Consider the following 27,917-nt stretch of genomic DNA (forward strand, 5'->3'; position numbering starts at 1 on the left):
AAAAAATAAAAACTAAAAAGTAATATCCTTGACAGCTCAATGCTTTTGAAAATGCCCATAAGTTCATAATAATATTTAATAAGGAATAAGAGTAAAGGGATTACAGAATTAGTTATATTTTGCTTGTTGGACAGTTCTAATGAATATTTAATTTAGCGTAGAAGTTTAAGCTCATTTACATTTACATTTGTAGTATGACCAATACATTTAAGTTAGCCTCTGCCATGTCGTTGTGCTATGTAAATAGGCAGTGCCTGACTTACAGTGTCTAATGGGGGTCCTGGGAACCAAACTTAGATATTTTAGTGTTACAGTGGTGCACAAGCAGTTTGCATGTAGTAGAAATGGTCTTGGAATTTTGACGATCTTTCCCCAGTTTTCTAGGAACTTGAATCACAGCTCCTATGTAGACGCACAGCCACAGGAGAAACAACTGATACTATGCAGTGTGGTACTGATAAGCTGGACTGCTCTGTAGGCTCTGTGTGTTCAATGCATTTGACTTGGTATAGTTGGTACCTATGATGGACTGGCTGGGGAATAATCTCACTCTAGTGTTACTTGTATTTAGAACTTGTATATAAAAGTTGTTTTGACTCTCACTTAAACCTACAAGAAAACTAGATGTGGGATGGAAGCTTGACATCTCTGCCTTCATTTTGCATCTGCCTCAACACTGGGTCACCTGTTGACATCTTATAGGCACATTAGTTGCTCACGGAGAGTCTGTATAGAGACTGTAACACCTAATTCAGTAGTTCTCAACCTTCCTAATGCTGCGACATTTTAATACAGTTCCTCATGTTGTAGTGACCCCCAACCATAAAATTATTTTCATTGCTACTTCATAACTGTAATTTTACTACTGTTATGAATCATAATGCAAATGTCTGTCTTTTGTGATGGTCTTAGGCAGTCCCTGTGAAAGAGTCAGTCAGGCCCAAAGAGGTCATGGCCTACAGGTTTAGAACTGCTTACCTAATTCATTCCATTTCCCTTTAGTACTGAACACAAAGGTAGGAGTAACTAAATAATTTCACTGTCAGCTTTTCACATTGTCTTGTTCCAGACACCCAAAAGATATCTAAAGCTCTCCAATTATCCTTACACCTGTAGCCATCTTTGATTCAACTCTAGGAACAGCAGAGTATCACTGAGGCAGCACCGTGAAGAATGAGAAGTCATTTCCTGAGGTGCAGCTTGTCTCCTGAAACAGTCGTCACTCAAAAAAAAAAAAAAAATAGATCTGTCAGTCAGTCTGTCTGTCTGTCTATCTATCTATCTGTCCATCTATTTATCTATCTACCTATCATCTATCATCTATCTATCTATCTATCTATCTATCTATCTATCTATCTATTTGATGTTTATCTGTATGTACATCACATGCCATGTATGCAACTGCCGTGGAAATGGAGTTGCAAGTGATTTTGTGCCACCTGATGAGGGTACTGGGAACCAAACTGTGGGTTTTTTTTTTTTTTGTTTTTTTTTTTTGGTTTTTCGAGACAGGGTTTCTCTGTGTAGCTTTGCGCCTTTCCTGGATCTCGCGCTGTAGACCAGGCTGGCCTCGAACTCACAGAGATCTGCCTGCCTCTGCCTCCCGAGTGCTGGGATTAAAGACGTGCGCCACCACCGCCCGGCCAAACTGTGTTTTTTAAAGAGTGAGAGCAGTAAGTGCTCTTAACAGCTGAGCCATCTCTCCAGCAAGAATCACTGCTTTGGACCACCTTATAGGTAGAGTGTATCATGAATTTTAGATGGTCTTATTAATAAAATCAAACCCAGAGCTAGGTATTGGGTGAATGCCGGAAGATCAGAGAAGCAGAACAAGCCACAGCTAACCTCACCTCGCCAACTTCTCAGCTGATCCTGTTTCCTCAGACTGGGAGCTTCTGAGTCCTCATCTGGAATGAATCTCAGCTGAACTGCTGCTCAAAAGCCTAAAAGCTTAACCTGCCTAGTTCCTGGTTTTCATGCCTTATATACCTTTCTGCCCTCACTTCCTGGGATTAAAGGCTCACTTCTTGGCATTAAAGGTGTGAGTCACCATGCCTGGCTGTTTTTAGTGTGGCTTTAAACTTACAGAGATCCGGATGGATCTCTGCCTCCTAAGTGATAGGATTAAAGGCATGTGCACCACCATTTTCTGGCCTCTATATCTAGTGGCTGTTCTGTTCTCTGACCCCAGATAAGTTTATTAGGGTACACAATATTTTGGGGAACACAATACCACCACAGTAGAGCTAAGAAAATGATTAAAGATAGACTACTTCTTTCCCAGGGCTGCTTGGTTACACATATCTCTTCCATCTTCCAGTTCTTCACATTTAAATGAAAAGCTCATGTCTGTACCAGAAAGAACTTGGAGTCAATTGGCTCCTTTATCTATGCATATAGATTCAGTCATGTCCACGTTTTACCATTCCTTTTTTCTGTACTTGGCATCCGAGCCTAGCATGGTAGGACTGCTGGAACTGGAACTTCTGTTGTAAGTTCTTGTTCTAGAAGGTTGAGAAACGTATTTACTTTGTGTTTGCTGTGTCTGACTGTGTAGTGTGTTCCTTGCTCCTTTAAGACTGTTGATTTTGGTTTTCAGGAAGCTTTGTATATTTTAGTGTTATTACAAAGGATTTTATATACTTGCAGTTCTTCTTTCTTCATTTAGACATCTGTGTTTGCTTTCTTGACTTTAAATAAATGTCTCTGGCTCCTACCTGTGGTATAATTTGTCTGTTTTACAGTTTCTCTTTTCTTTCATTTTGAAAGCATTATTCATACTTTGCCAGCACATATAATGCATACTTGCTCTTCCTCCACCCTTCTTCTGACTTTGAATCTTAGATTTACTATGAAATATCCGGGATTAGTCCTTTCACCTGTCTAGAGTGGGTAAAGCCTGCCCACTGCTTGTTGACCTAAGAGGAGCTCCCAAGTGCAGTCCACTCTAGGTTTCTGTGATAGTCAATCTGAACTGACCTTGAGACTTGAGACGCCCAGAGAAGCCTGGTTGCATTTCTGTTTTACCTTCGTTGACAATGACTTCTTCATATTCCTTTAATTTGTTTGTTTGTTTGGTCTTTTGGTCTGGAGACTCAGGGCACATTTTCTTTCAGTATATTGTTTAAAATTAGGCACAGGTATAAGCATGAGCATGTGTGATCTCCAACCCCCATTTTCTCAGTCACTTCCTTTGCATGCCCTGTTACATTAGTTGAATTTTGTTATGGTCATGCCATTCCTCCATGCTCCTGATTATTCATCCAGCTGAATCCATCCTCTCTTGGACACTTCATAATTTAGTGTTTATTTCAAGCATAATCTAGTTGTCAGTTTATTACCAAGGTTTAGTCAACTCTAATTTCATGTCTTTCTAGGGTTTTTTTCTAGTCTAATATATATTTACATTTTCCACTTGAGTTGAAGTGCCATATCTGCAAATTTAATTTCCATGTATTGCAGTTCAGGTATAGTGTCGGTATTTTTATTAATTGTATATTTTCTAGCAGAATCCTTATCAGCTACAGTAGTTAGATTCTCTTTATATTTGTTCAGACAGGGATATTAGATGCATAATTGTGTACTTTTTTTTCTTAAGCTGTTAGTGACCCTGTTGGGAAATCCTTAGGTCAATGGGGACAGGCCCTTGGAAGGGATTGTAGGACCACAGCTTTCCTGGCTTCCTGTCCTGAGATGTGTTCTATTGTGCCCATATATATTCTGGCTGTCTAAAATGGAGTCCTCACCAGCATTTCTATGTGTTCTGTGCACTTTCAGCCTGTGAGACTAATCCAGTCTCCTTTTAACAAATAAGGTGGGGTTAACTGGAAAGATGGCTAAGGCTGCTCTTCCAGAATACTGGATTTGGTTCCTAGCACTTCCACATGGCTCTCAGCCATCTATCACTCGAGTTCTATGGGATCCAATGTTCTCTTCTGACCTCTGAGGGCACTGCACACATGTGGTGCACAGACTTGGTCGGGCAAAACACCCAAACACATAAGATGTGGGGGGGGGGCATGTGTGTGGTGTGTGTGTGTGTGTGTGTGTGTGTGTGTGTGTGTGTGTGTGTGTGTGTTTGTGTAATAACAGTAAAAAGAAAGGAGGCCAGGATGAGAGACAGAAAAAGCATGCATGGGAGGGGTTAGAGGTAAGAAAAAGAATAAGGAAATGAAATTATTATAGTTTTAAATGATAATATTGCAAAAAAAACCCATAGCTGTCCTTAGGTATGTCATTCTAGTAAAGAAAAATGCACTGAAATACTATTCTTCATTTTGCCTTGTACCTACTATAATACCTAGGACAAGCAGGCAAAATATTTGTGGAAGTAGAAATGCTAATTTAGTGACAAATTTGATGATCACGATGTGGATTGTTCCCTAGTGACACGTGAGAATAAACTAACAGAAAGTTCATTTCAATTTCACGTCATCTCAATCCAAGTTAAATAAGAACGTTTATTTTCTGAGCTGTATAAGCTGACACCGAGCATAATAATAATGTTCTTTATGTGTGATTTTTCAAAACCTAAACTTGAAAAAAAAAGTCATCTTCCTTAAGCTCTGCCACACAATGTGAAGTAGATATATAAAAGAAAGTCCTACCTATGTATAGCCTACCAAATGTGATTGAGGCTGTTTAGATGGCACATGGAATGATTAATAAGAGCTAATGTATAATACCATCAGTCATGGGTCTTGTTTTGTTTTTCTTCCTGGTAGCCATACTTCATTGTCCCTTGCTCAAAACCTTTGGTTATTGGTGTGCAGCTGTTCTCGGAGAAAGCAAACCTTGCCTCAGCCCTTGGGGACCAACTGAATGGACTGGACTAAGTCAGTCATGGGACTTGTGCACCTGACCAACTAAACAGAGAGAGGTTCACCAGTGACCAGCTCAGCCAAGCAACATTCATTTGTTGGGCTTTTTTCTCTTGTGAGAGAAAACCTCTTCTGCCTCCTTTCCTTTTGTGAGGAAAATAATATGAGACACTGTGGCAAGTATCTTGAAACGAGGAGACATGCTCAGAGAATGAAGGGCCACCAGCTAAAAGTGGTGTCTGAGAAGTCTTCCTTAGTGATAGCAATCACTCAAAATCTTCCAGGTTTGCTGAGTAATAGTTAAATACTGTTTCTGACTATGAATTTTCTTTTCCTTGCAGCTTAAAACACTTGAAATTAATACAAACCACTTTCTAATTTCAAGAATCTACTGGCTAAACCTTGAAAGGAAATTTTCTTGTTTGTTGTTTTTGCCTAACAATCTTTGGAGTGCATCCCTGTGTTGTAAACATACTGTTCCCCTTCTTCCTTTCTCTTGAAAGCTAGGCTTGGTGGAATAAAATGAAAAGGGGGCACATTTTTTTTCTACTAGATCAAATGAGCAGCCGTTTGGGTGCCCGGAACCCCACATGCTTCAATCCGTCATTGCCCGTTTTTGCTTTTGGGAAAACTTGCTGCTAAGTCAGAAGTGGACACACAGCTGTCAGACATCAGGATGATGTCAGCCATGTTTACTGTGCAGTGTGTGCATGGAGAGTCTGCTAACTGAATAGGTAGAAAAGATAACAGATGCTTGGGAAACCACCCCTAAAGTATGTGTGCGTGTAGGTGAGTGGAGCCGTGGGCAGCTGCTACCTCCTGATGAATGTAATTCTGCTAACATGATTCCTTTCAATAGAGAATGGGGCCAAACTCTGTGGTACAGGAACAGCACTTCATTTTACCCCAGGTTTACTCCTATAAGAGTTAGGGTTCCTGCAGAGAAAGTTAAGCATCCTTGCCCTACAGAGGAAGATAGTCACTACATTTGGGTTGCTACTTTTCTGGAATAATTTTCTGTAATAGAAGCCATTCTGCCAGTAGCTATTACAGCAAGCTGTTTGGCTTTATTCTTGGAAGGATTCGACTTTTTTTATTAATAAGAAAATCTTTTACAATTATGCTCAGTGGTGTGGGGTAAATGATGACTGCATTTTTCTTGCTCAATGCACTGCAGGATCTGGAGAGAATCTCACTAGGTGTGAGAGGCCATCTTTCCTCTAGAGTCCTTTATTGAGTATAAGATAAGCAGACACATTATGAAATCTAATCTTTTCTGAAGCCTTTGCTTCATGCCATTACAGACATCGTCCTGGACATATTATTGGCCTCTCTAAGCAAAATGTTTCATTTTCCTGGCGTTGGACTTCGTAGATTTTTCTCCCAGCTTACATCTGCAGGTGGACAGTGAAAGCAAAGATGTCAGGGAGTTTCAAGCAATTATTTTAGCTCGGTCTAGAAGGAGCAATATTGGAGTGGCCTTTTAGTAGCTGTCTGAATCGATTTTACTTTCTGTCAGGCTGTGCTGGTTCTCACTTTGCCCATAAGTAGATTTGGTTTGGGGTGGCTCTGTCTCAGCAATAACAGTGCATGGTGCCCTCTTTATTTCTCAGAGTTTTATGTTCTAAGAATTTTCTTGATTTTAAATTTTAATTTGACACTTGGAAATGTGTCTGTGATATCTTAAATAGGAAGAGGTCTGGAACCTCAATTTTGTTTCAACTACCCCCCTCCAGGCTGGGATTTATTGCCTAATGTTTATAAAAACCACTATTCAAATTGGAATGTCTGTGATTATTGAATACAGGTAAACATAATAAGAACAAAATTGTAAAGAACTCTATAAATTTAATGACACTTTCCTCAATGCTTTCCAAGACTGCTTTTTCATTTGTAGCTATTACTACAATCTCTAATTACATATTTCATTTATCTGCTTATTTATTATTAATTTACTCTACTTTGAGCATAAAATTTGCGAAGGCTAGACCTTGTGTGTTTTCATTACCTCTTATAAACTCCTCATTAAGTCTTGGCTGAAAAATAAAACATAAACATGCACACACATGAGCAATTAAATATTTGGCAGTTAAAAGATATAGACTTTCACACAGCTTCCATTCCCCTAGTGCGTATGGGATAAAAGAATTATTTGATAAGTGAACTTATGATTCCCAACTTTACATTGATTGACTTCATTGGTGCAGACAAGACAATATGCATTCAGTAGAAGTGAGACCTCTGATTTTGAATTCTGTGGTTTCCTGGGCTAATAGTCACTGCTCTAGAGGCAGTGGGACCTGGGAGAATGGATCCGATAAATAAGATAGACTAAAGTCTCATGCAATAGCCAATTTTATTCAGAGCCTCAGACAATTTATACTCTGAGGGTTAAGAAAGGTCACATGGGACCGTGCAGTGGTGGCACACACCATTAATCCCAGCACTTGGGAGGCAGAGCCAGGCAGATCTCTGTGAGTTGGAGGCCAGCTTGGTCTATAGAGCGAGATCAAGGAAAACTACACAGAGAAACCCTGTCTCTAAAAAAACCCAAAAAAAAGAAAAAAGAAAGAAAGAAAGGTCACATGAATTAAGTTCTCACGAGTTCAGGGTATATACAATCACAAGGACAAGCCACACGTTTTTTCCTTAGAGACATATAAAGGATAGTTTAAACATGTAATTGAAAAACCCTAATTAATTGAAAAGCAAGCAATAACTAGTAATCTGAGGGAAACTCACACCTATCCACTACACATGAGTGTAGCAAGAAAACACAGTCCAAGAATAACTCCTTGTTTTTGTAGATAATGAGGTCACAAGACTCTTGTTTTGTTTTCTTGGAATATTCTCACAAGCACTCAGAATTCTCCTCACACAACACCATTCCTCAACCAGTGTTGGGACAGTAGTACTCAATAGGATGCTTTCTAGAATACATTGAACTACAGAGACCATGTGGTCACAAGAGCCAGCAACCAACTTACTATGTGTTGTTAAACTATGTTGTCTGGTAGGTCAGATATAATCAGCACCTCTTTAATAAATGATAATTTTCAGTTTACTAAGGTAATTGATATGAAATCCTGTTATAGATTGAGGAGTATCTGTATATCCTTCAGAAGGCCCTATAGGTAGCTCATCTGTAATGAGCACATATTAATAATAGAACCATACACATAGTGTAGGAAATTCTCCAAGTGTTTGTATGACTGAAAACTACTAGTTTAAATATCACTCACACCATCAGAGGTGTGTCACCCCAGCTGATATTTATCTGTAACTTCATGGGCAGTCCGAAATGAGAGTCACAGCACTGAGCCTACTCAACCCATGCCACTGTGAACGAAAACAAAAAAGCAGTGTTTACAGATCTGTATTTTGGAGTCAGGGTTTCCATAGTGTAGGAAAAAGGAGTTGACAGTGTGAATTTTGACTGTTGGTCCTAACAATGTCCCCTTGGTAAACAATACACCAAAGATCATGATGTGCTATATCTATTTTTTGATCCCATGAAAACAAAAGGACTCATTAAACCTGAAGAATTGGTTTTACTAGAACTAAAAAAATAAAAATAAAAAAAGAATTAGGGAAGTCAAGTGGTCAAGTGTATTGGTGGATAACAAAGTTGAATTCATGATTTTTAGCAAGTAGTTATGGCTCAAAAGGGTTTTGGTTGATCACCATTCCTATTCTGATATAATTACTTGAGTAAAAACAAAATAGGAAGTTTGGGACTAAAGAGATGGCTCCAGTTAAAAGCACTCACTGTTCTTGCATGGGACCTAGGTTTAGTTCCTAGGACCACATCACACAGCTTATAACCATCTGTACCCCAGTTGCAAAGGATCCCATGCCTTCTATCCTCCATTGATACTTGCATGCATATGCAAAGATAAATAAACACAGGCACACACCCATACACATAAAGTTTTTAATTGCATAGATATTTTTAAATAGTAATATTGACACATTGATTATATTATCCCATTTCCAGAGCTTCTATATAGTGATTTTTGCAGTTTTCTTGCAGAAATTAATGTATATAAAGTAATAGCATATTTGAGGTCATGGTGAAAATTCCTCAGACCTTCAGAATACTCAGAAAATTGAGTTTATAATTGCACACACCTAGAGAATGGCAAATTTCTAAAAAGCCTGGAAAGGCTTTGACTTAGTTACTATTTTATTTGATGTGAAGAGACACCATGGCCAAGGCAACTCTTTAAAAAAAAAGTCTTTAATGGAGGCTTTCTTACTGTTTTAGAGGGTTAGTCCATGATCATCGTGGTGGGAAGCAGACAGACATGGTGCTGGAGCAGTAGTTGAGAGCTTGACGTTCTAATCCAGAGGCAGGAAGCAGAGAGGAGGAGTCAGGATTTGTGCCCATGCATAGAGACCTGGAGTCATTCTTCATCTAGACCAGGCTAACTGACCAACAAACCCCAAGGATCCACCTGTTTCTGACTCCCCAGTGCTAGGACAGCAAGTAGCTACCACCATGCCTGATCTCTTTGCATGAGTTCTCAGGATCAGACTTTCGTGCTTGCACAGCAAATGCTTTACCAGCAGAACTGTCTGTCACCTCAGCCCTTGAGTGCCATTTTATGAATGATCAGAAACACTATTCATGTTTTGCACAAAAATTTTTATCCTTTGTGTGTTCAGTTAAATCAGGCTGTTTGTGTTTCTTTTGGATAGCTTAGGTGGTGCTTGTTCTTTGGAAGCATAGGGATTTCACATAAGCATCACTAAGTACATGCAACTCTACTGTTAGGTGCGTTTTCTCCTCTCTTCCTTGCCTGTCCCCTGCCTGCTTTCCCTGTAGGTACCATCTCAGTGACTCAGTTTTTACTAATATGTCTGTTGAAATATCTAATCTATTAAACGCTTTTAGTTTGAGCAGTTCACTTAGCAGGTTCACAGGGTCTGGGAAAGATGTGAAGCCTTCAGTAAGAATTTGAAAGAAATTGAAAGGTAAATCTTCATGTATTTTTCTGTTTGTTTGTCTCTCTGTCTTTACCTATACATTTACCCACACATACATACATGCATACATCCAAGAGCTAACAGCCATGTTGTCAAAACCTGAATGGTTGAAGGCTTGGGAGGATAGCATGTAAGTGTATTTCGTCAGTTGAAAATGATTGTTTGCTCATTTGAAAAATCACTATCTGTGCCTTTATATTCCATAAAAATATTGACTCATGAGCTAATATAGAGATGCTATGTCAATAAAGTATATTTAGATATTTGCAAATGATAGCCACATTTTTCTTTTCAAGTGTCTCCAAATTCTAGGACAAGTGTTTTGCATCACTTAAAAAAAACTCTTTTGTGACCCTGAATTTATAATAATAGCAGAACAGCTAGCCTGTTAACTACTAGCAGTAGTGGAGAGGGTACCTGAGCTGGCCTACCCTAGTAATCAGATTGGTGAATACCCTAATTGCCATCATAGAGCATTCATGCAGTAACTTATGGAAGCAGATTCAGAGATTCACAACCAAGCACCAGGCTGAGCTCTGGGAGCCCAGTCAAAGAGAGAGAAGAGGTATTATATGAGCAAGGAGAGTCAAGATCATGATGGGGAAGTCTACAGAGAAAACTGAACCAAGTTCATAGGAACTCCCGAACTTTAGACCAACAGCTTTAGAACTACATGCATGGAACTGGACTAGACCCTTTGCATATGGGAGACAGTTGTGTAGCTGGGTCTGTTTGAGGGGCCCCTGGCAGTGGGATCAGGATCTATCCCTGGTGCATGAGCTGGCTTTCTGGATCCCATTACCTATGGTCAGATACCTTGCTCACCCTTGATGAAGGGGGTGGGGGGAGGGCTTAGTCCTGTCTCAACTGAATGTACCAGGCTTAGCTGTCCCCCCATGGGAGGACTTACCCTTTTGGAGGAGGGGATGGGAGGGGGTGGATCATGGTGGGGGAAGATGGGGGTGGGGGAGCAGGAGGAGGGATGAGAGGGGAATCTGTGGTTGGTATGTAAAATGAATAAAAACGTTTTTAAATAAAAAAATCATACTGTGATTTAGAGATGGGGAAATGCCCTCCAGGTCTGTTGGCAAGACTTCTGAACCTCTAATGAATAAAAGGAGTAAATAAAATAAAAATGAGTTTCTCCATGGAGTCATGCATAAGAGAGACAGAAAGAGTAAAGTTTATAAGCATAATTTTGTAAACAACATAAACAAAGAAATTACATTTTAGAAAAAAACGAGGTTACTTCATGCTAATGTTCCCATTATTATTAAATAATGCAATTTTACTGCTTCAGAGAATCATGTTTAAAGTACCAGCATGGGATTTGTTTCTTGTCTTATAGGCTCCTAAGGAAAACATTTTAATTGAGATCATCCCCAAATAAGCAATTTGCTAATTTACTAATTGTACTATTTGGCAAGAGAGTGGAATATTAAGATCTGGTTCATGATTTAGAATTTCCCAGGAAGAAAGTCATGTGATAAAACTAAGTTTCTCTTCAACTCAGAACTTGATACATGACCTAGAAGGGAAGACAGTACCAAAAACCAGAGCAGAATCGAGAATGTCTGGTACCTCCATGCCATATATTGTTCTAAAGAAACCATGATTCTGTGCTTCTGAACTGTTATCCTGACAGAATGAAGACCTGGAGGGGACAACAGCTCACCTGCCACTGTGTCAGATCTTGTCACTAGGAGTGTTGAATGCTCTTAGGTACACAGTAGAATAATCAACATCCGTTTTCTATAATTCCCTATGAAAGCTTCAGTCCCCACACATCTCCTGGGGCCCTGTGAATCTTTTCATTAAAAAGTTTAGTAAGCAGTGCCTTATTTGAGCCAATGTGCAAAAGATGAATTCTAGGCCTGTTGTGTCTCTTCTGTTAATTACTTTCATCATCATATTTACTCTCATCTATCTTCTCTCCTCCTTCTTTTGAGGCCAGGTTTCATATAACCAGGAATGGCCTCAAATTCCATATGTTAGCTTGAAATTCCTGATCATGCTGTCTCTGTCCCCTTGTGCTGGAACTACAGGCAAGTGCCACTGTGTCTTACTCTGAATTTTACAGTTGGTTTCTACTTTCTATTGTAATAGCCTTTTGGCACGAATCAGTCTTCTCCAAAGAAATAAAAGCAATAAGAAATAGAATATATAAAATGGGGAAAAGAAGTTATTGTGAGGGATTGGCTCACATGGTCAAGGATCCTGAAAGGTTCATGATATGCTGTCTAGAGGCTTGAAGCCTAGAAAAGCCAGTGGCATCATTTTATTTAGTCTGAAGGCCTGAGAACCATGAGTTCTGAGTTCAGGATTCCAAGCCTGTGTCTGATGGCCCAAGAATCAAATACCCATGTCAAAAGTGGGAAAAGATAGATGTTCCAATTCAATCAGAAAATAATTTTACCCTTCCTGTGATGTTTATTCTTCTGGAACCCTCAGTGTGTTGGATGATGCCCACTGTATTGGTGAGGGCAGTGTTCTCTAATGCAGTATATCTATGCAAATGCTAATTTTTTATGGGATCATCCTCACAGACACATTAGTAGTAATAGTTACCAGCTATCCATGCATCTGTTGACCTAGTCAGACTGAAACAACAAAATACCAGTTAATAATCATACCCCGTAAATAAAGTCAACCCATGGCTTATTGAGTATTTTTACTGAGAACTCTAGAGATTATACAAGCATGAAATAGCCTCCATTACAGGTGAGGTATAAATCATTTGGAAGATAAAACACATGTGTAAACAGAAATCACTGACATAAACATTGGATGGCTGATCAGGAAACCACTGACTATACCTGAAGTGAGTGTTCTGCTGAGTGTACAGTGATCTTTGAGTTCTTTTTAAAATTACTTTATTTGACAAATATGGTTCATCCATGGTCCAGCCTCTACACTTGTAAGGCCACCTCCGCTAGTGACCTGCATCAATCTGCTACATAATTTTTCTCCTGTCTTTCTGAACTGGCTTCCTTCCTTCAGACTGGCAACCTATTTTATGGAATGAGTATTCTCTGAGTATTCTTCAGTCTCATATCTTTTCATTTTTCTTATTTCCCATCTTGCTCCTTTCAACTTTGTCCTCCCAAAGCCTGGGTTATTTTTAGAACAGAAACATTCAGCATCTGTCTGATAATTACATGTATTTACAAAGCTCTACCGATCTTCCTCAGCCTCCACCTGCTTTTTGGTGCGTCAGCTGCTGTGCGGGCTTCTTCCATGTCATTTCTCTAGAAGTGCTCTCAACCTTCCCATGCTCTCCCATGACTAGGGTTCATGTCTTTCCCCGGTTTTAAGGCTTTGCTTGTGTTTTGTAACTGCTTCATTGTCTGAGACATAGACTAAGCCTCAAGGACTTGAGTATTGGAATCACACCAAAGCTACTGTAGTGACTCACATGTGGTAACTGAGAAGGAAGAATGGCAGCAGAGGAGACCATGGGTTAAGATAGATCCAGACTTCTAAAACCTGACTCCTTTGTTTTCAGACTGGTGATATTTGAGAATGGTCTGAACTGTTGAGTAGAAATCTCTGTGTGTATAAATGTTTAATTTGTCTTCAGTGCCACAGAGAGATAGGTACTAAGTTTTAGGAGTGTTGGCTACTTTTTTATATCAAGACCAGGTAATGTAGTTGAAAGCAACTCCACAAACACCACTGTGGGACATACAAAGATCTCTCAAATATGAGACATACAAAGATCCTCAAGGGACACAGATGTGGTTGTTAGTGCATTGTGTTGATTAGTGGTTTTCTTAAGTACTTTTAAGACCGGAAAATTCTAATTCGAAATGGTTAGGTTTGGAAAGGTGATGATGGGAAGTGTCCTGTTGTCTAGACCTCTCTGTCCTTTGGCAACCTGACTTGACTCCTTGATCTTCCCTTATGTTAGGATTTAAGAGTTAGTTCCACTCTGTTTATTCTAAATATTCACATTTCATCTTCCCAGGGATTTCTAAGTCATTTGTAATGAAGCCTTTGTTCTATACCTTTATAATTTTTAGGCATATCTGGTATACTACAGCCTTCTCCCTAACTCTGCATTTTCTTTGATGTTTCCTTGGTGTTATCTGGAATTGTACTGAAGATTTGCAATTCCTGTAATGAACCTTTGTCAAAACTAAATTATAACAGATGGGAGCTATAATTTTAGCAAGGTTGGAATACTGGTACAGAGTGAAGAAGTGTTAATGATTCAGGGGAAGAAAAATTGTCTTGCCAGTGTCCCAGTAGGGGTTTGAACCCCTCTTTGTTCAACTGATGCCTGTCTCCAACATCCACCCATCATCAAGACTGCACATGTGAAATGCTCATTCAGTCTTCTCAGCTGTCCCCATCAGTCATCCACTGCCCGTTCTGGGTTGCCTAACCTGATTCCCAGAAAGAGAAGAAAATCCTTTCATTGGCTTACAATAACCTGCTTGTCCTTGTCATCTTTTAAGCTAAGTTTTCCTTCTCTAAACATTTGGGAACATTGAGGAATCATATGAATGTGCTGTCATGAAAAGTATAGTCATCAACAGATCATTATAACAGCATTGTGGTGTTTTTATCATCTCTGATACCTATGGCTACCATTTATGTTCAAATAGCAAAGACAGTTTTAATAATTTAACCAACTTGACAAATCATTTGGCCAGAAAGAAGCAGACAGAACTCAAATTCTGTCTACCTGGTTCCCTTTTAACAGATGTTCTTAGCTACTATTGCTGAGTTTGATGGTATTGAAACACAGTAGACTTCCTTGGGTAATTTCATATTGCTATTCACATGAAGAAATTAGTACAGTAGTTGGCTAGGGAAAGGACATTAGTAGTAGGACTAGTAGTTACATTTTTCACTTGGAGGAATATCAATTCTATTCCTGTTTGATTTGTTACAACTCTCAAGTTCTAAATTTTACAAAGAACTTCAAGTATTCATATACTTTTCTGAGGTGAGTATTTCTATGCTGGTTAGTATTTTATCAGTTTGATACAAGCTAGAATTATCTGGGAAGAGGGAATCTCACCTAAGAGAATGCCTCCATCAGATTACCCTACTCCATCAGAGTAGGCAAGAGTATGGAAGAATTTTCTTGACTAATGATTGATGTGAGATGGCCTAGTCCACAGAGGGAGGTGTCACTCCTGTGCAGGTGGTTCTGGGGTTATACTCAGAAAGCAAACTGAGCAAGCCATGGGGAACAAGCCAATAAGAAATGTTTCTCCAAGTTCTCTGCTTCAGTTTCTGCCTGAGGTTCCTACTTTCAGTTACTGCCCTGACTTACCTTAGTGATGTGTATGACAGACAAACCCTTTCCTCCCCAAGTTGCTTTTGGTCATGGTGTTTGTCTTAGAAATAGAAAAGCCAAAGAGAACAGTTTCTTAATATGTCTCCAGTACATATTTTTGTATATTTAATTCTATTTAATTATGAATATTATATTGTCAGAATTGCAGGCTTGTGTGCTATTGTCAATAATAAACAAGGACCTCATCAATGGTTATTTTGAACAGTGGTTATTCTCAGTGTCAGCAGATTATTGACAACATGTAACAGCAGTTCAAGGGTTGAAGATGTAGCTCAATAGTTGGGTACTTGCCTAGCATGTACACAGCCCTAGGTTCTACTCTTTTTTTCCCCTCTTTTTTTTTTATTAAGAGATTTTCTATTCATTTTGCATGCCAACCACAGATTCCCCCGTCCTCCCTCCTCCCACCTCCAAGTCCTCCCCCCAACCCACCCCCCATTCCCGCCTCTTCCAAGGCAAGGTCTCCCATGGGGAATCAGCAGAGCCTGGCACATTCAGTTAAGGCAGGTCCAAGCCCCTCCTCCCTGCAGTATCTCACCATAGGCACTGGGTTCCAGAAAGCCAGCTCATACACTAGGGATGGGTCCCATCCCCCACTGCCTACTCTTAAGGACAGCAAAAGAAAAAAAAAAAGAAAAGGCAGTTCATGGCAGGGGAGGGGTGGCTGTTAGTTATTTTTCTATTACTGGGAAGAAATGCCAAGAGCAAGGCAACTATTATAAGAGAAAGTGTTTAATTGGGGACATGCTTACTGTTTCAGAGGTTTAATCCATTATAATCATTGTGGGGAACATGGCAACATGCAAGGAGGTGCTAGAGCAGTAGCTGAGAGCTACCTCCTGATCCATAGGTGGGGGACAGGGGACTGGCATGGGCTTTTGAAACCTCAGTTCCTACCCCAGTTGCACACTTCCTCCAACAAGGCCACACCTCCTAATCCTTCTCAAATAGTGTCACTCCCTGATGACAAAGCATTCAAATATATGAGCCCATGAGGGCCATTCTTATTCAAACTACCATAGGAACTCTCAGAAATTAGAGAAATTTAAAAAGAATATGTTTCCTCTTCCATTTCCCTGAATAAAAGGATGATGAAGACATAATAAATGTATATTTGGGGTAGTTTATTTGGGATATAAGCTGCCTTAAGCAAACCCTGCAATATATTGATGAGGACACAAGAGCTTGTTTCCATTTCATATGTTCAGTCTTGTTCCTAGGAACTTAGTCACCTATGCACAGACACCAATGGAATAGCATCTTTTAGAGTGAAGGTACATACATGGCTGTAAATAATTAAACTGTGTCCTTACATGATATCTCCAGTTCTAATATGCTAAAATGTCCATTGGTCCCTTGGTGAGCTCCAGGCTGTGGACACATGTGTGTTGACACCATTCTGTATACTAGGCTTTTGTCCCAACAGAGCTCTCAGTGGGTTTGACTACAAATTTGGGAACCATGGCTAGTATATGTGCTTTTATCCTTGAGTGCTCTTTTAACGTGGACCTAGCAAGGAGATGTAGGCCAGTATAAGGACCACTTTCACTAGGCTCTTCAGGAAATGGTGAGGTCATTCTCATTTAATTGCTTGGTGACAGAAGTAATTTCTATCTTCTTTTCTCTGAATATCTCAGGTATATGAAACAACTATGTTAGTAGTAGCATGTTTGAAAACCTAGACCAACTGAAATATTTTAAAAATCAAGGGTTCTCTTTGAGGACCCAGGGTTCTACATCTTGTTCACAGTAGACCCCTCAAGTGGCCTCTGACTTATTACTTGTCTGCAAGAAACAATCTAGGCTTTTATTAACTCATTCATCCTCATCATATTTTTTATTATTCATATCATTTTGTCTTTGGTATTTGGGCTACATTCCATGTTAGATTACATCAGTCAGAATACATCAGTTGCACAGTTCCCAACTACCACCAGTGATTCTGCGGTGGTTGGTGTAAGGGATACAATAGGGAGTTCCAGAGTGCTTCAAATGAACAAAGTTAGATTCAGCAGAAGCAGAGGTGGAAACGGTCCAAAAGGCTATGGCTCACACCACAACACATGTTTTCCATTGACGGCTGCTGTTCTTCAGTTTTCATAATTACAACTTCAGGCTGCATCCCTCCACTCTAGGATGCTTATTCCATTTGCGGCTTGCCCATTTCCTGTGCATTTCCTTCCTTCAACCCACCCCTCAGCCACATTAACATCGCTCCCAGTCACAATGGGTACCACAGGTGCTCACAGCAGGTTTTGAAAAAGAAATAAAAGGAAGTAAGATTGCTTTGTATTAAAATATTTGGTGAGGAGAGGCCCATGTGCTTGGCCAGAATGGGACAATTGGAAAAGTAGGGATTTTAGCAATCTACATGACTTCTTTTTGCTATTGGTTTCTTTTAGCCAAGCAAGTAACTGGCTGGATTTTGCTGAAGAGGTCAAAGCAGGAAGCATAATAACAATTTTAACTGGAAACAAAATTGAGGCTGCTCATTCATTCTGAGTATATTGATTAACCAGTGTTCATGAAATCTTACGATAGACTTAAGTCAGTAGGTCACTTAGGCTGAGTTCCTGGGAAAGAAAAAGGAGAGAGCCACGAGAGGCTGTGTGGGTCCAGAGCTGTGCTCAGGGAACTGGAAGAAGGAGAAGGAATGGCGTTTTGCTCAGTAGAGGAGGGAAGTAAACAGTGGATGGCCAGGGCCCAGAGTGGCCTTTCCTCCTTTTCTAGCTTACCGTCCTCTGTGTCAGTCTGTCCAGCAGTCCCCACCTTTTCTCTCCCTACTCTTCCCCCTATCATAGTCCTAGCATTGCTGCGTTGAACAGGACACTAGTCCCTGGCTCTTTCTTGGACCATCACTCCTCCCTTTTCCATCCTGTCCTCAACAGTAATATGGTCACATACCTTTCACTTTCTCAGAGACTAAAGTGTAGTTGATATATTGTGCACCCCAATAAGCTTATCTGGGGGTCAGAGAACAGAACAGCCACTACATTAAACATAGAGGTCAGGCAGTGGTAGCACATGCCTTTAATCCTAGCATTCCAGAGGCAGAGATCCATCTGGATCTCTGTGAGTTCAAGGTCACACTGGAAACAGCCAGGCATGGTGACACACGCCTTTAATCCCAGGAAATGATTGCAGGAAGCAGAAAGGTATATAAGGCATGAGGACGAGGAACTAGAGTCTTTTTAAGCTTTTAGCTTTTAGCAGCAGTTCAGCTGAGATCCATTCAGATGAGGACTCAGAGGCTTCCAGTTGGAGGAAACAAAATCAGCTGAGAAGTTGGCAAGGTGAGGTTGAATATGGCTTGTTCTGTCTCTCTGATCTTTCAGCATTCATCCTAATACCTGGCTCCAGGTTTGTTTTTATTAATAAGCCCTTTTAAGATTCATGCTACACTGAAGTCTCTTTCTGGCTGGTCCCATAAAGCAGTACATGCGACCCCTCAGCATTCATCACCACATGGCTCACTCTCTCTTTCTCCCTCCTAACCCCTTTAAACCACAGTGAACATTCTCAGGCATCTTGTTTGTTCATTTTTCTGCTTTCTGTGACACTCTTCTAGGATAAATACCAAAGATATTTTGTTTGCAACCACACTGAGCATGCAGTGAGTGCTCAATACAATGTGTGTTAAATCCATCAGTGGCAGTGGGGTCTCCACTATGTTTAGGGCAGAGAAAACATAGCATTCCTTTCCATCTCCTAAGCATGGAGCTATTTGTGAGAGGCGGGAAGAATATATAGTGAGTGGTGAATGGCGAGCAGTAGCTGGTGTTGCTATGACATTGTAGAATCGCATATCCCTTCCTTTGTGCTTCCTCTGAGCCTTAAGAACCTGGAAAACAGCAACCTCGGGAGTATTTCAAAGAGATGGACTTGAAAGGAACAATTATGTGGGTTGAACCAACATTAGTAAGTTATATCAGAAAAAGCTGCTGGCTCCATTCCTTTTTCAGTATGTTTGGACACTGTGGCTTTTGTAGAATGCAATTTCTGTGCATAATGAACAAAGATGTTATGTTTTCAGCCCGCCCCTTGAAGCTCCTCTATACATTTTCCTGAGTAGAGTACCCATCTTGGCTTTGTAGTATTCCCACCCTTCTCAAAGTAGCTTTGAATGAATTTGCCCATCATTGTTAATTTAGTGAAAGAAGTTTGGAGAACCTGTTATTTTGAGTTTTTTTGTTTTTGTTTTTGTTTTTCTCATGGTAGCACACCTCTACTTGCTGTACAAGTGGGGCTCAAGTCAGTTCCAATTGCAGCTGGATTGGGTCCTAGATGTCTGCCTAAGACATGAGTTCTTCAGTTACCCTCTTTAGGTTTATAATGAAATGCAACAGTGGTTATTTACATCTCATTAAATACATGGTGACAACAAAATGTCCCTTATTCTTTTGACATACTAGATTTTTTAAAACTTCCTATGGTACCCATATCGGTGCCCACTACCGACCAGTTTATATTTACTCTCTTTCCTCAGATACCTCTTTTTGTATCATCCCAGTGACCGCTCAGGGGATAAGTCCTTCTCTTCTAATAGGCAGAAGATCAAATTCCTGTTCATCCAACGCTGTCTTCGTAAGTGGGTGGTTCTCCGGCCTGCTCCCTATGGAGTAATCTGCAATGCCCTTTCCATTCTTTAGCACTGCAGTGACAACACACATCCCTGCCAGTCGGACATGAATATTGAAGGAGCCTGGAAAAGAGGTTACACGGGGAAGAACATCGTGGTGACGATCCTGGATGACGGCATAGAGAGAACCCACCCTGATCTGATGCAAAACTACGTGAGTGTTCATTGTGGCCAGAAGTCCTCCCTCCTTGGAATCAGGGGACTCCTGTTGGGATGGTTTGAAAGTGGGAGAGCAGCTGACAGACAGACGGAGCAGGAGATATGGCGGGTTCTGTGCTTTGTTCCCTTCTGTAAAAGGAGAGCCCCTGCAGGATAGGAATCACAAGATAACATCCTTCCATTTCCCCGTGCCTTTGATGGTGTGACCTTCAAAAGGAGAGCCATGAAGTAGTAGCAACCCTGCCTCCAACACCATCTGTTACCAGCCACACCCACTCTTCGCAACAGTTCAGGTAGACAGACAGGCAGCAAGGTCTTTGTGGAAAGGAGCAGGCTGAGAACTTTTCTCCAGTTGTTCTGCAATCCTTTTCTTCTCTACTTCTTTTTTCAAAATGTTTTTTTAACTTTTTAGATTATAATATAATTGTATCATTTATCCCTCTCTTTCCTCAAACCCTCCCATATACCCCTTCTTGCTCTCTTTCAAATTTGTGGCCTCCTTTTTCATTAATTGTTGTTACAAACCTATATATTGTGTATACACACACACACACATATTCATGTTCTTAATATATATAAATACAACCTTCTCAGTCTATGTAATGTTACTTGTATGTATGTTTTCAGGGCTGACCATTCAGTATTGGATAAGCAATTGGTGTGTTCTTCCCTGGGGAAGACTCTTGGCAGTCCTTAGATGCCTGTAGTTATTTGTGTAGAGTTGAGGCCTGTGGACTTACCCAGTCTACTTTTGCATATCTGTTGTTGACCTTGTTCAGCTCATGTTTAGGTAGCCATATTGGTGAGACTTTCTGGGTGTAGCTTCTGACATTACTAGGAGACACAATCTCACAGTAAACTCCCTGCTCCTCTGGCTCTTAGAATATTTCTGCCTCTTCTGCCCCAGTGTTCCTTCTACCTGAACTTTAGGAGTCATCATTTAAATGTACTCATTCGACTGGGCTCCACTATTCTTGCTTCGTTGTGGTTTTCCGTAACAGTCTTGTCTGTTGCAAGGAGACCTTCTTTCCTTTGCCTCCCAGTACTACACACCAATCAATCCCTTTCTTAAGAAGAAACTGAAGGTTCATTTAGTTCTCCTTTGAACAGGAATCAGTGGCTAAACTCACCCTGTGAACAAGTGCATTCAAATAAACTTGTGCCTCTTTGCAACATAGAATTTAAGGCTTGAACTCCAGTTCAGTCTCCTTAGAAACAGATAAAGAAACTAAAGGCTGGATATTGAAGTCAGTTATCCTGGATGACATGACATCAGAACTCTAGTTTGCCTGTGCCCCAGAAGAGGCATTTGTCTTATCACATGCCAGCCGAGTCTGTGTGTGTGTGCGCTTCTACCTGCTGCAGATGACTGGACTTCATTAAATGCAATTAGCTGGTCCCTAATTATGATGGCAGTTCTTGCCTCTTTTATGTTTTCACTCTGAGAGAACATTCTCTAGGATTGCCTGTGTAGTTATCAATGGCCGTGTTATCTCAGTTCCCTCTTGGTGGCCAGATCAAAGCAGAGAAAGCAGTAGATTATTCAGACCAAAGACTTGGGCTCCCTTCTGGTTTGTTTCATGTCAAGACAGGCTCCAGATTAGTCTGTTTGATGCCTCTGTTTCCTGTAAGTAGAATTGTCACGTTGTTTTTGAGTCATTCATTCAAAGCACTCTCAGCCCTGACAGCCACTACGAGGTGTGCAGGAAGCAGAACTTAACATTATATGCATCGTGTGCTGTGCTTCACTCTCCAAAACATTTCAGATTCTGCGTGCTAACACTTATTTTCAGAAACATAAGCATTCAGTAAAGATAATATTGCCTTGTATTAACACTGGACATAGAAACGATCATGAAGCACAGGGGAATTGATAATATCCTGGAAGAGGCTAAGTGCAGGAATAAAAAATTCAACAGTGGAAGTGACCCTGCAAATTCTCTTTGGTATTTGGGAGCTTTTTCCCTAACCATTTTTGAAAACAAACAAATAAATCCAACTCTGGCTTCAGAGCTTCTGCTTCCTCATTTTAAAGCTTGGCTTAAGAGAACTTTGCTCATCATTTGTGCTGTTCTTGGAACTGTGGAATAATAGTAAGAATCTCATTTGAAGGCTTTTATGTAATAGAAATTAAGCAAGACTAATGTTGTATAATGCAGATCCCAAGAAACCTGACCAAAATAAACATCTAATATCTTAACTGGCCTGTCAATTATATGTAATCAATTGTTTTTTCTTCTAAAAGACATTAAAATATGATAAAGATCATTGCAAGCTCAAGAAATCAAGCAAGGAATGCAAAGTATAGATATATAAAATTCTCACTGCTTCTCAATATTGGGGGAGTGCTTAGAAAATGTAGAACTGAAGTCATCTGTTCACTGACTGGGTCACTCTAGGTAAGAAGGAGAAAGTCCTTTGGTCTACATAGACTATCTCACCTTAAAGGGACAGTACAATAGTGATCATTATTGAATCAGCAGTGTCTCCCTAAGGTGCCTGAAACTAGTGAACCATGAGGGTATCTGCTAACCTAATTACTCTGCTGCAGAAATGCATTTAAGAATGCATGAACTTGTGGGTCAATGCTAACTACTGTCTGTTTCCCATCTCTTCTCCATGGTCATAGGATGCTCTGGCAAGTTGCGATGTGAACGGGAATGACTTGGATCCAATGCCTCGTTATGATGCAAGCAATGAGAACAAGTAAGACTCAGGGTGGGCTGGCATGTAGCTAGTCAAGAGCTCAACTTTCTGCTTATGCCGAGGGAAGTCTTCTCTTCAAAACTCTCGGTGACAAATACCTTTAAATCACAGCAAGGGAAGCAGGTATCTTTTCACCAAAGTTTCAGAATAAGAAAGTAGAATCTCCTACATAGGAAAAAAGTGGCTGCTGACAGGGTGCTGGAGGTGGATCAGCATCTCTAAATCTTGAAGATGGATGTGAAGATGTTAGCCCCTGAGATAATTAGCCCATGGCACATGTGTTTTGAGATAAATATGCTAGGGGGGAAGAAAAAAAAGAGTAATTCTCAAAGGTCCACTTACTGTTAAACCCAACATATTTGGTTGAGGTCAGTTGAGGTCACAGATTGGGTTTTACACCATGGCACAATAGAACGCTTTATTAGATTATAGTGTTTTGTGAATTACACATAAGGGGTTAGAGTTTTAGGCAACATGAGCTGATCTGTTTATTTATCTATCTATCTATCTATCTATCTATCTATCCATCCATCCATCTATCATCTATTTATTTTGGCACAATTGCAAACTAGCATAAAATGACTTGAATCATTCAATATTTTAAAATGCACTTTTTTATTTAAAAGTTTTTTATTCACTTTATATACCAACCACATATCCCCCTCTCATTCCTCCTCCCACTCCCCCCACTTTCCTCCCCTGAACCACCCCAATCCCTTCCTCAAAAGGGTAAGACCTCCTATGCGGGGGGAGGGGGGGGGAGACAGCAAAGCCTGGTACATTCAGTTGAGGCAGGATCAAGCCTCACCCCCACGCATCAAGGGTGAGCAAGGTGTCCCACCATAGGTAATGAAATCCAGAAAGCCAGCTTATATACCAGGGATAGATCCTGATCATACTACCAGGGGGCCCCTCAAACAGACCCAGCTACACAGCTGTCTCCCATATGCAGAGGGTCTAGATGACAGTTTATGTTGGAGAGGATGTGGAGCAAGGGGAACACTCCTCCACTGTTGGTGGGAATGCAAACTTGTACAGCCACTTTGGAAATCAGTATGGCAACTTCTTAGAAAATTGAGGACCAATCTACCTCAAGACCCAAGGATAACACTCTTGGGCATATACCCAAGGGATGCTCAAGCATAAAATGCACTCTTATGGTGGTGGTGGGATATAAGAGATCTCTGTCCTTTCATGTTTGCTTTGAATTTAAAACTTCTCTAAAAATAATCTTTAAAACAAGGAAAATATGCTGCTAGTACTTCTCTATACACCATTCTGCTATCATGTAGCACAGGCATTCCCAAGAATCAAACAGCACTCTACAGAATTGTAAAACACAGAGGAATAACAGAATTGCTGTCTGTAGCATTCACAAATGTCATTGTCAAGCTGCACACACAGTAGGGATGTAATTAAATAGTTTTGTGTTTGTTACATCATTGAATGTATCAAACTGCAATAAGGTGGTTCTTTACCTTGGAAAGAACCCGAAGTGTGCTCATTTCTCTTACAAGCACCATTATACCAATTCCTGCTCACACACTTGCATGCAAGATAAAGATAAATGCTATAAACAAGAGTAGAAAGCAGAGCAGTGCAGGAAAATACAAAGCAGACCAAGGGTTAAGCAGAATTGAAGGTGTGCCCTCCTGGTCAGGGTAAAGGCACACACATGACTGGAAAATGAAAGAGAAGTCACCTGAGAGCCTGTAGAAACTGCAGTGCCACCAGTGTGACCATTGGTGGATCATTGTGTCCTAAGATGAGAGCTCTCTGTGTGCTCCTACATGTTCAGTTTATCTAATGCATTTTTGTTTTGTTTAATTTACCTAGATACCATGGGGAGAATTACACATAAACAAGTGCCAATTCCACGTACGCTCAGCAGCATAGTCCCTAATGTATCAATCAAGTTGAAAGAGACTGTTTATCAAAATAAGTGTTATAGCAAAGCTGAGTGAAATATTCACTACATTTATCACATCAATGTTTGCAGAGAGAAAAGAGGAGGGAAACATGTAAAATGTCTAGATCACGTTAATGACCAAAGTGTCCTCCTGTAGGATGTGAATGCTGTGGGTGAGAACAGAACACCAATGGCTTGAGCCCTATAGCCAGTTATGTCTAAAATTGATCTCTCAGCTAGTTATATCTAAACATACCTGTGATGGGTTTTTGCATTGAAATGGAGTAGTGATGGTGACCATTAGCGTAAGTGTGTCTGACCACATGTCCATATGTAAAATATGGTTCATTGAGTATTGGTTTTCCTAGTGATTTACAGGCTATCTGTTTAAACTTATGTGCTTAGATATACTAGTGAAATAATAAAGATTGCTAATGGGTTGAATTGGGAGAATTTCTTTTAAACTTGGCCATTTCCTGGGACTTTTGTTTATGAATCACTGGTATTGCTCTCATTCTAGAGCATGCCAATGTGTGCCAATTTGACCTACTCTAAGAACTTACCATGGTTCATTGAGTTCAATGGGAATTTGACAGATGATACCAGCATTGTTCCAGATATGTGCTAATGTTTGTCATCTTAAAAAAATTTTTTGATTGAAATAGAGTTACATCACTTTCTCCCTTCCTTTTCTTCCTTTAGCACCTCCATAATACCTTCCCTGAACCCCTCCCATATCACCACCCACTTTAAAATTAATGGCCTCTTATTATTATTATTATTGGTGTGTGTGTGCGTGTGCACATGCATACATATGTGTATGTGCAGTTATATTCATACGACCTGCTGAGTCTATTTTTGCTGATGTTGAGCTAAGGTTTCAGTGACAACCACTCTGTATTGGATAACCAATAACCAATATTAAAGCAAGTTATACCACTTGGTTGACAGTACTCCCCACAATAACCATAGACTACCAAAACAAAAAACAACCCAGTACCAGGTATGGGAAACCACCTTTAGAATGATTGGTTATGGTAGTCCATCTGACTCTTAAAACAATAGCGACTACTGAGGTAACTTTTGGTTATCTCTCAGAGGTTGAGGTTGGAGGAAAGCTCCTGTTGCTGAGCACACAGCACTCTTAGGACACATGACTCACATGATTCTCAGATGATTCCTGTTGGATATAACATGAAAGCCTCCATCCTGCTGTCTAGTTTCAACAGGTAGCAGAAAATACTATACAAGCTGCCAAGAGAGGGAAGCTATTAATTGGATATAGGATCATTAAGGGGGTAATTTCAATTTTTAAAAGAGTCAGAATAAGGAAGTTGAGGCATATGCTAGGCAATAATACCTTGTATAATCAGACCAATTGGTTTGGGAGTGTATTTGTGATTCTGTAGTACTTGGCTCCATTTGTTCATTCATTTTTTAATAAGTATTTGTTAAGACTTACTTTGTGAAAAGATCTATACTAAATGAGTGACTATGATGATGAAATCTATATTGATTGTTAACAGATTGAATTGGGAAAGGACTTCCTAAGGAACCAATGGCTCAAGGGTTTTCAGTACCAATAGAGAATATAACCTAAAACGTATACGAATCATCTCTCTTAGACTTACATGATTGTGATTAGTGCCAAAGCTTTGAAGTAAAGGGAATTTCTTCAGTAGTACACAGGTATGCAGTTCCTTTCTTCACCACTTTTTCAGTGCTCAAATGGTGATATGTTGAATCTACGTTATTTTATTAATGATAGAGAAATGACATCATAAGAAGAGACCACAAAAACCTGTCTTTGGATCCTCCTTTGCCTTAATTCATTGCAGCTTGCATTGTTGCTGACTTAAAACAGAAAATGCCTCCCTACAAATGAAACAGTCTCACAGTCTCCTGGCATTTCATCTCTCTACTCCTATTTCAGTAAATGAATTATTGACATCTGGGTTAGAGCAACTCTTCACTAGGTTGCCTCATGCTAAGTGTTCTCTCTGCTCAATGTACGTGACAGAAGGAGATACCACTGTTTCATATCGGATATATAGTGAGTGGCTTCAGAATCCAATGGCTTTGCAAAAGAAATCAGCCTAGAAGCTATAGATCCATTTTCTTACAGGAATAGATTTTATTCGTTTTTATTTTCATCTCTTACTTTTGGGATTTAACCAGAGTAGATAGAAATATGTTTCCTCTGGTTCTTTAATCTTTCACACCTTTTTTTCTGCTATTATGAATGTTAGTATAGTACAGAAACCAATGTGTGTGCGAGTGTGTGTGTGTGTGTGTGTGTGTGTGTGTGTGTGTGTGTGTGTCTGTCTGTCTGTCTGTCTTTCTCATTCCTGCACAGCTGTTGCCCAGAGACAATATTCTACAGCAGAGCCAATGACTGCAGATTAGAAGGGAAATATACTAACTCAGTACTAGACTAAAAACCCCACACTGTAATATCTGTGACCATACCAGGTTGAAGCATTTTATTTCTTCATATCAGGAATTTGACCATATTATGATAAATAGTTATCTATAACTTAGGATGTCAGACAGAACCTACCAAAGCAAAAATGTGTCATTACCAAAGCTTGAATTGCTTTTCTACATAGATTCTAAAATTTTCCTTTAATGTATTTGCAAGATAACAGCTCCATCTAGTAGTTTCTTGGTCTCTGAGTATCAAAACAAAACAAAACAAAAAACAACCCAAAAAAGCCTCATGCATAATAACATTAACTGAAAATATAATTCCTAGAGTCTTCACATTCATAATGTTTTACACTTTTTATATACAGCTGCCATAGTCTGTTGAAGCTTCTATAACAAAGTGTCTTAGACTGGATCATTTACCCAAAAAAAGGGCATTTAATACATAGTTTTAGAGGCTGGGTAGTCCAAGATCAAGGCAACAGTGAATTTAGTGTCTACAGCAGGTCCCTTATGAAAACAGTTTCTGTGTGTCTACATTGCCAAACGGACAAGCAAACTCTATCAGATGTGTTTCATAAGGGTACTAATTCCATTCACCAGAATATTGGGCTGGCCTTCCCAATTGCTGGAACACTATGGTTCTCTGCATCCCTGAAGACCTTAAATCCTTCAGATGGCACTAAGAGAGATCTCCTGGGAACTACCTGTTCTGGGTCAGTATTTTTAATACTGCACTATTGGTCCCTCTGAGCGCTGCCTATGTCTATGTCCCTTGACTAAACTGCATTAGCCAATATTAAAGAGCTCAGTATTCTGGGATAGGCCTGTGACTGACACAGGTGTATGTCTGTCCTTTATTTAGTTTACTGTCTTGTAGAGCAAAAGGAAAAATGTTCAAATACATCTGAGGACAAAAGTAATTAAATTTGAAAGTTGTTTAAATACCTGTTTATT

The 27,917-nt window shown here is 39.9% G+C and overlaps 1 protein-coding gene across 1 annotated transcript in view; it reads left to right on the plus strand.

The window, feature by feature from the left end:
* The window catches only part of Pcsk5 (proprotein convertase subtilisin/kexin type 5), a 456,194-nt gene that overhangs the window by 130,749 nt on the left and 297,528 nt on the right, over nucleotides 1–27,917 (plus strand). Inside the window, 2 exon segments of the mRNA XM_052762773.1 lie at nucleotides 19,770–19,913; nucleotides 22,548–22,624. Of these exon segments, the coding sequence (XP_052618733.1) occupies nucleotides 19,770–19,913; nucleotides 22,548–22,624 (221 nt within the window).

The sequence above is a fragment of the Peromyscus californicus genome, unplaced genomic scaffold, assembly GCF_007827085.1.
Source record: "Peromyscus californicus insignis strain IS unplaced genomic scaffold, ASM782708v3 Scaffold_4__1_contigs__length_199733344, whole genome shotgun sequence".
NCBI lineage: Eukaryota > Metazoa > Chordata > Mammalia > Rodentia > Cricetidae > Peromyscus > Peromyscus californicus.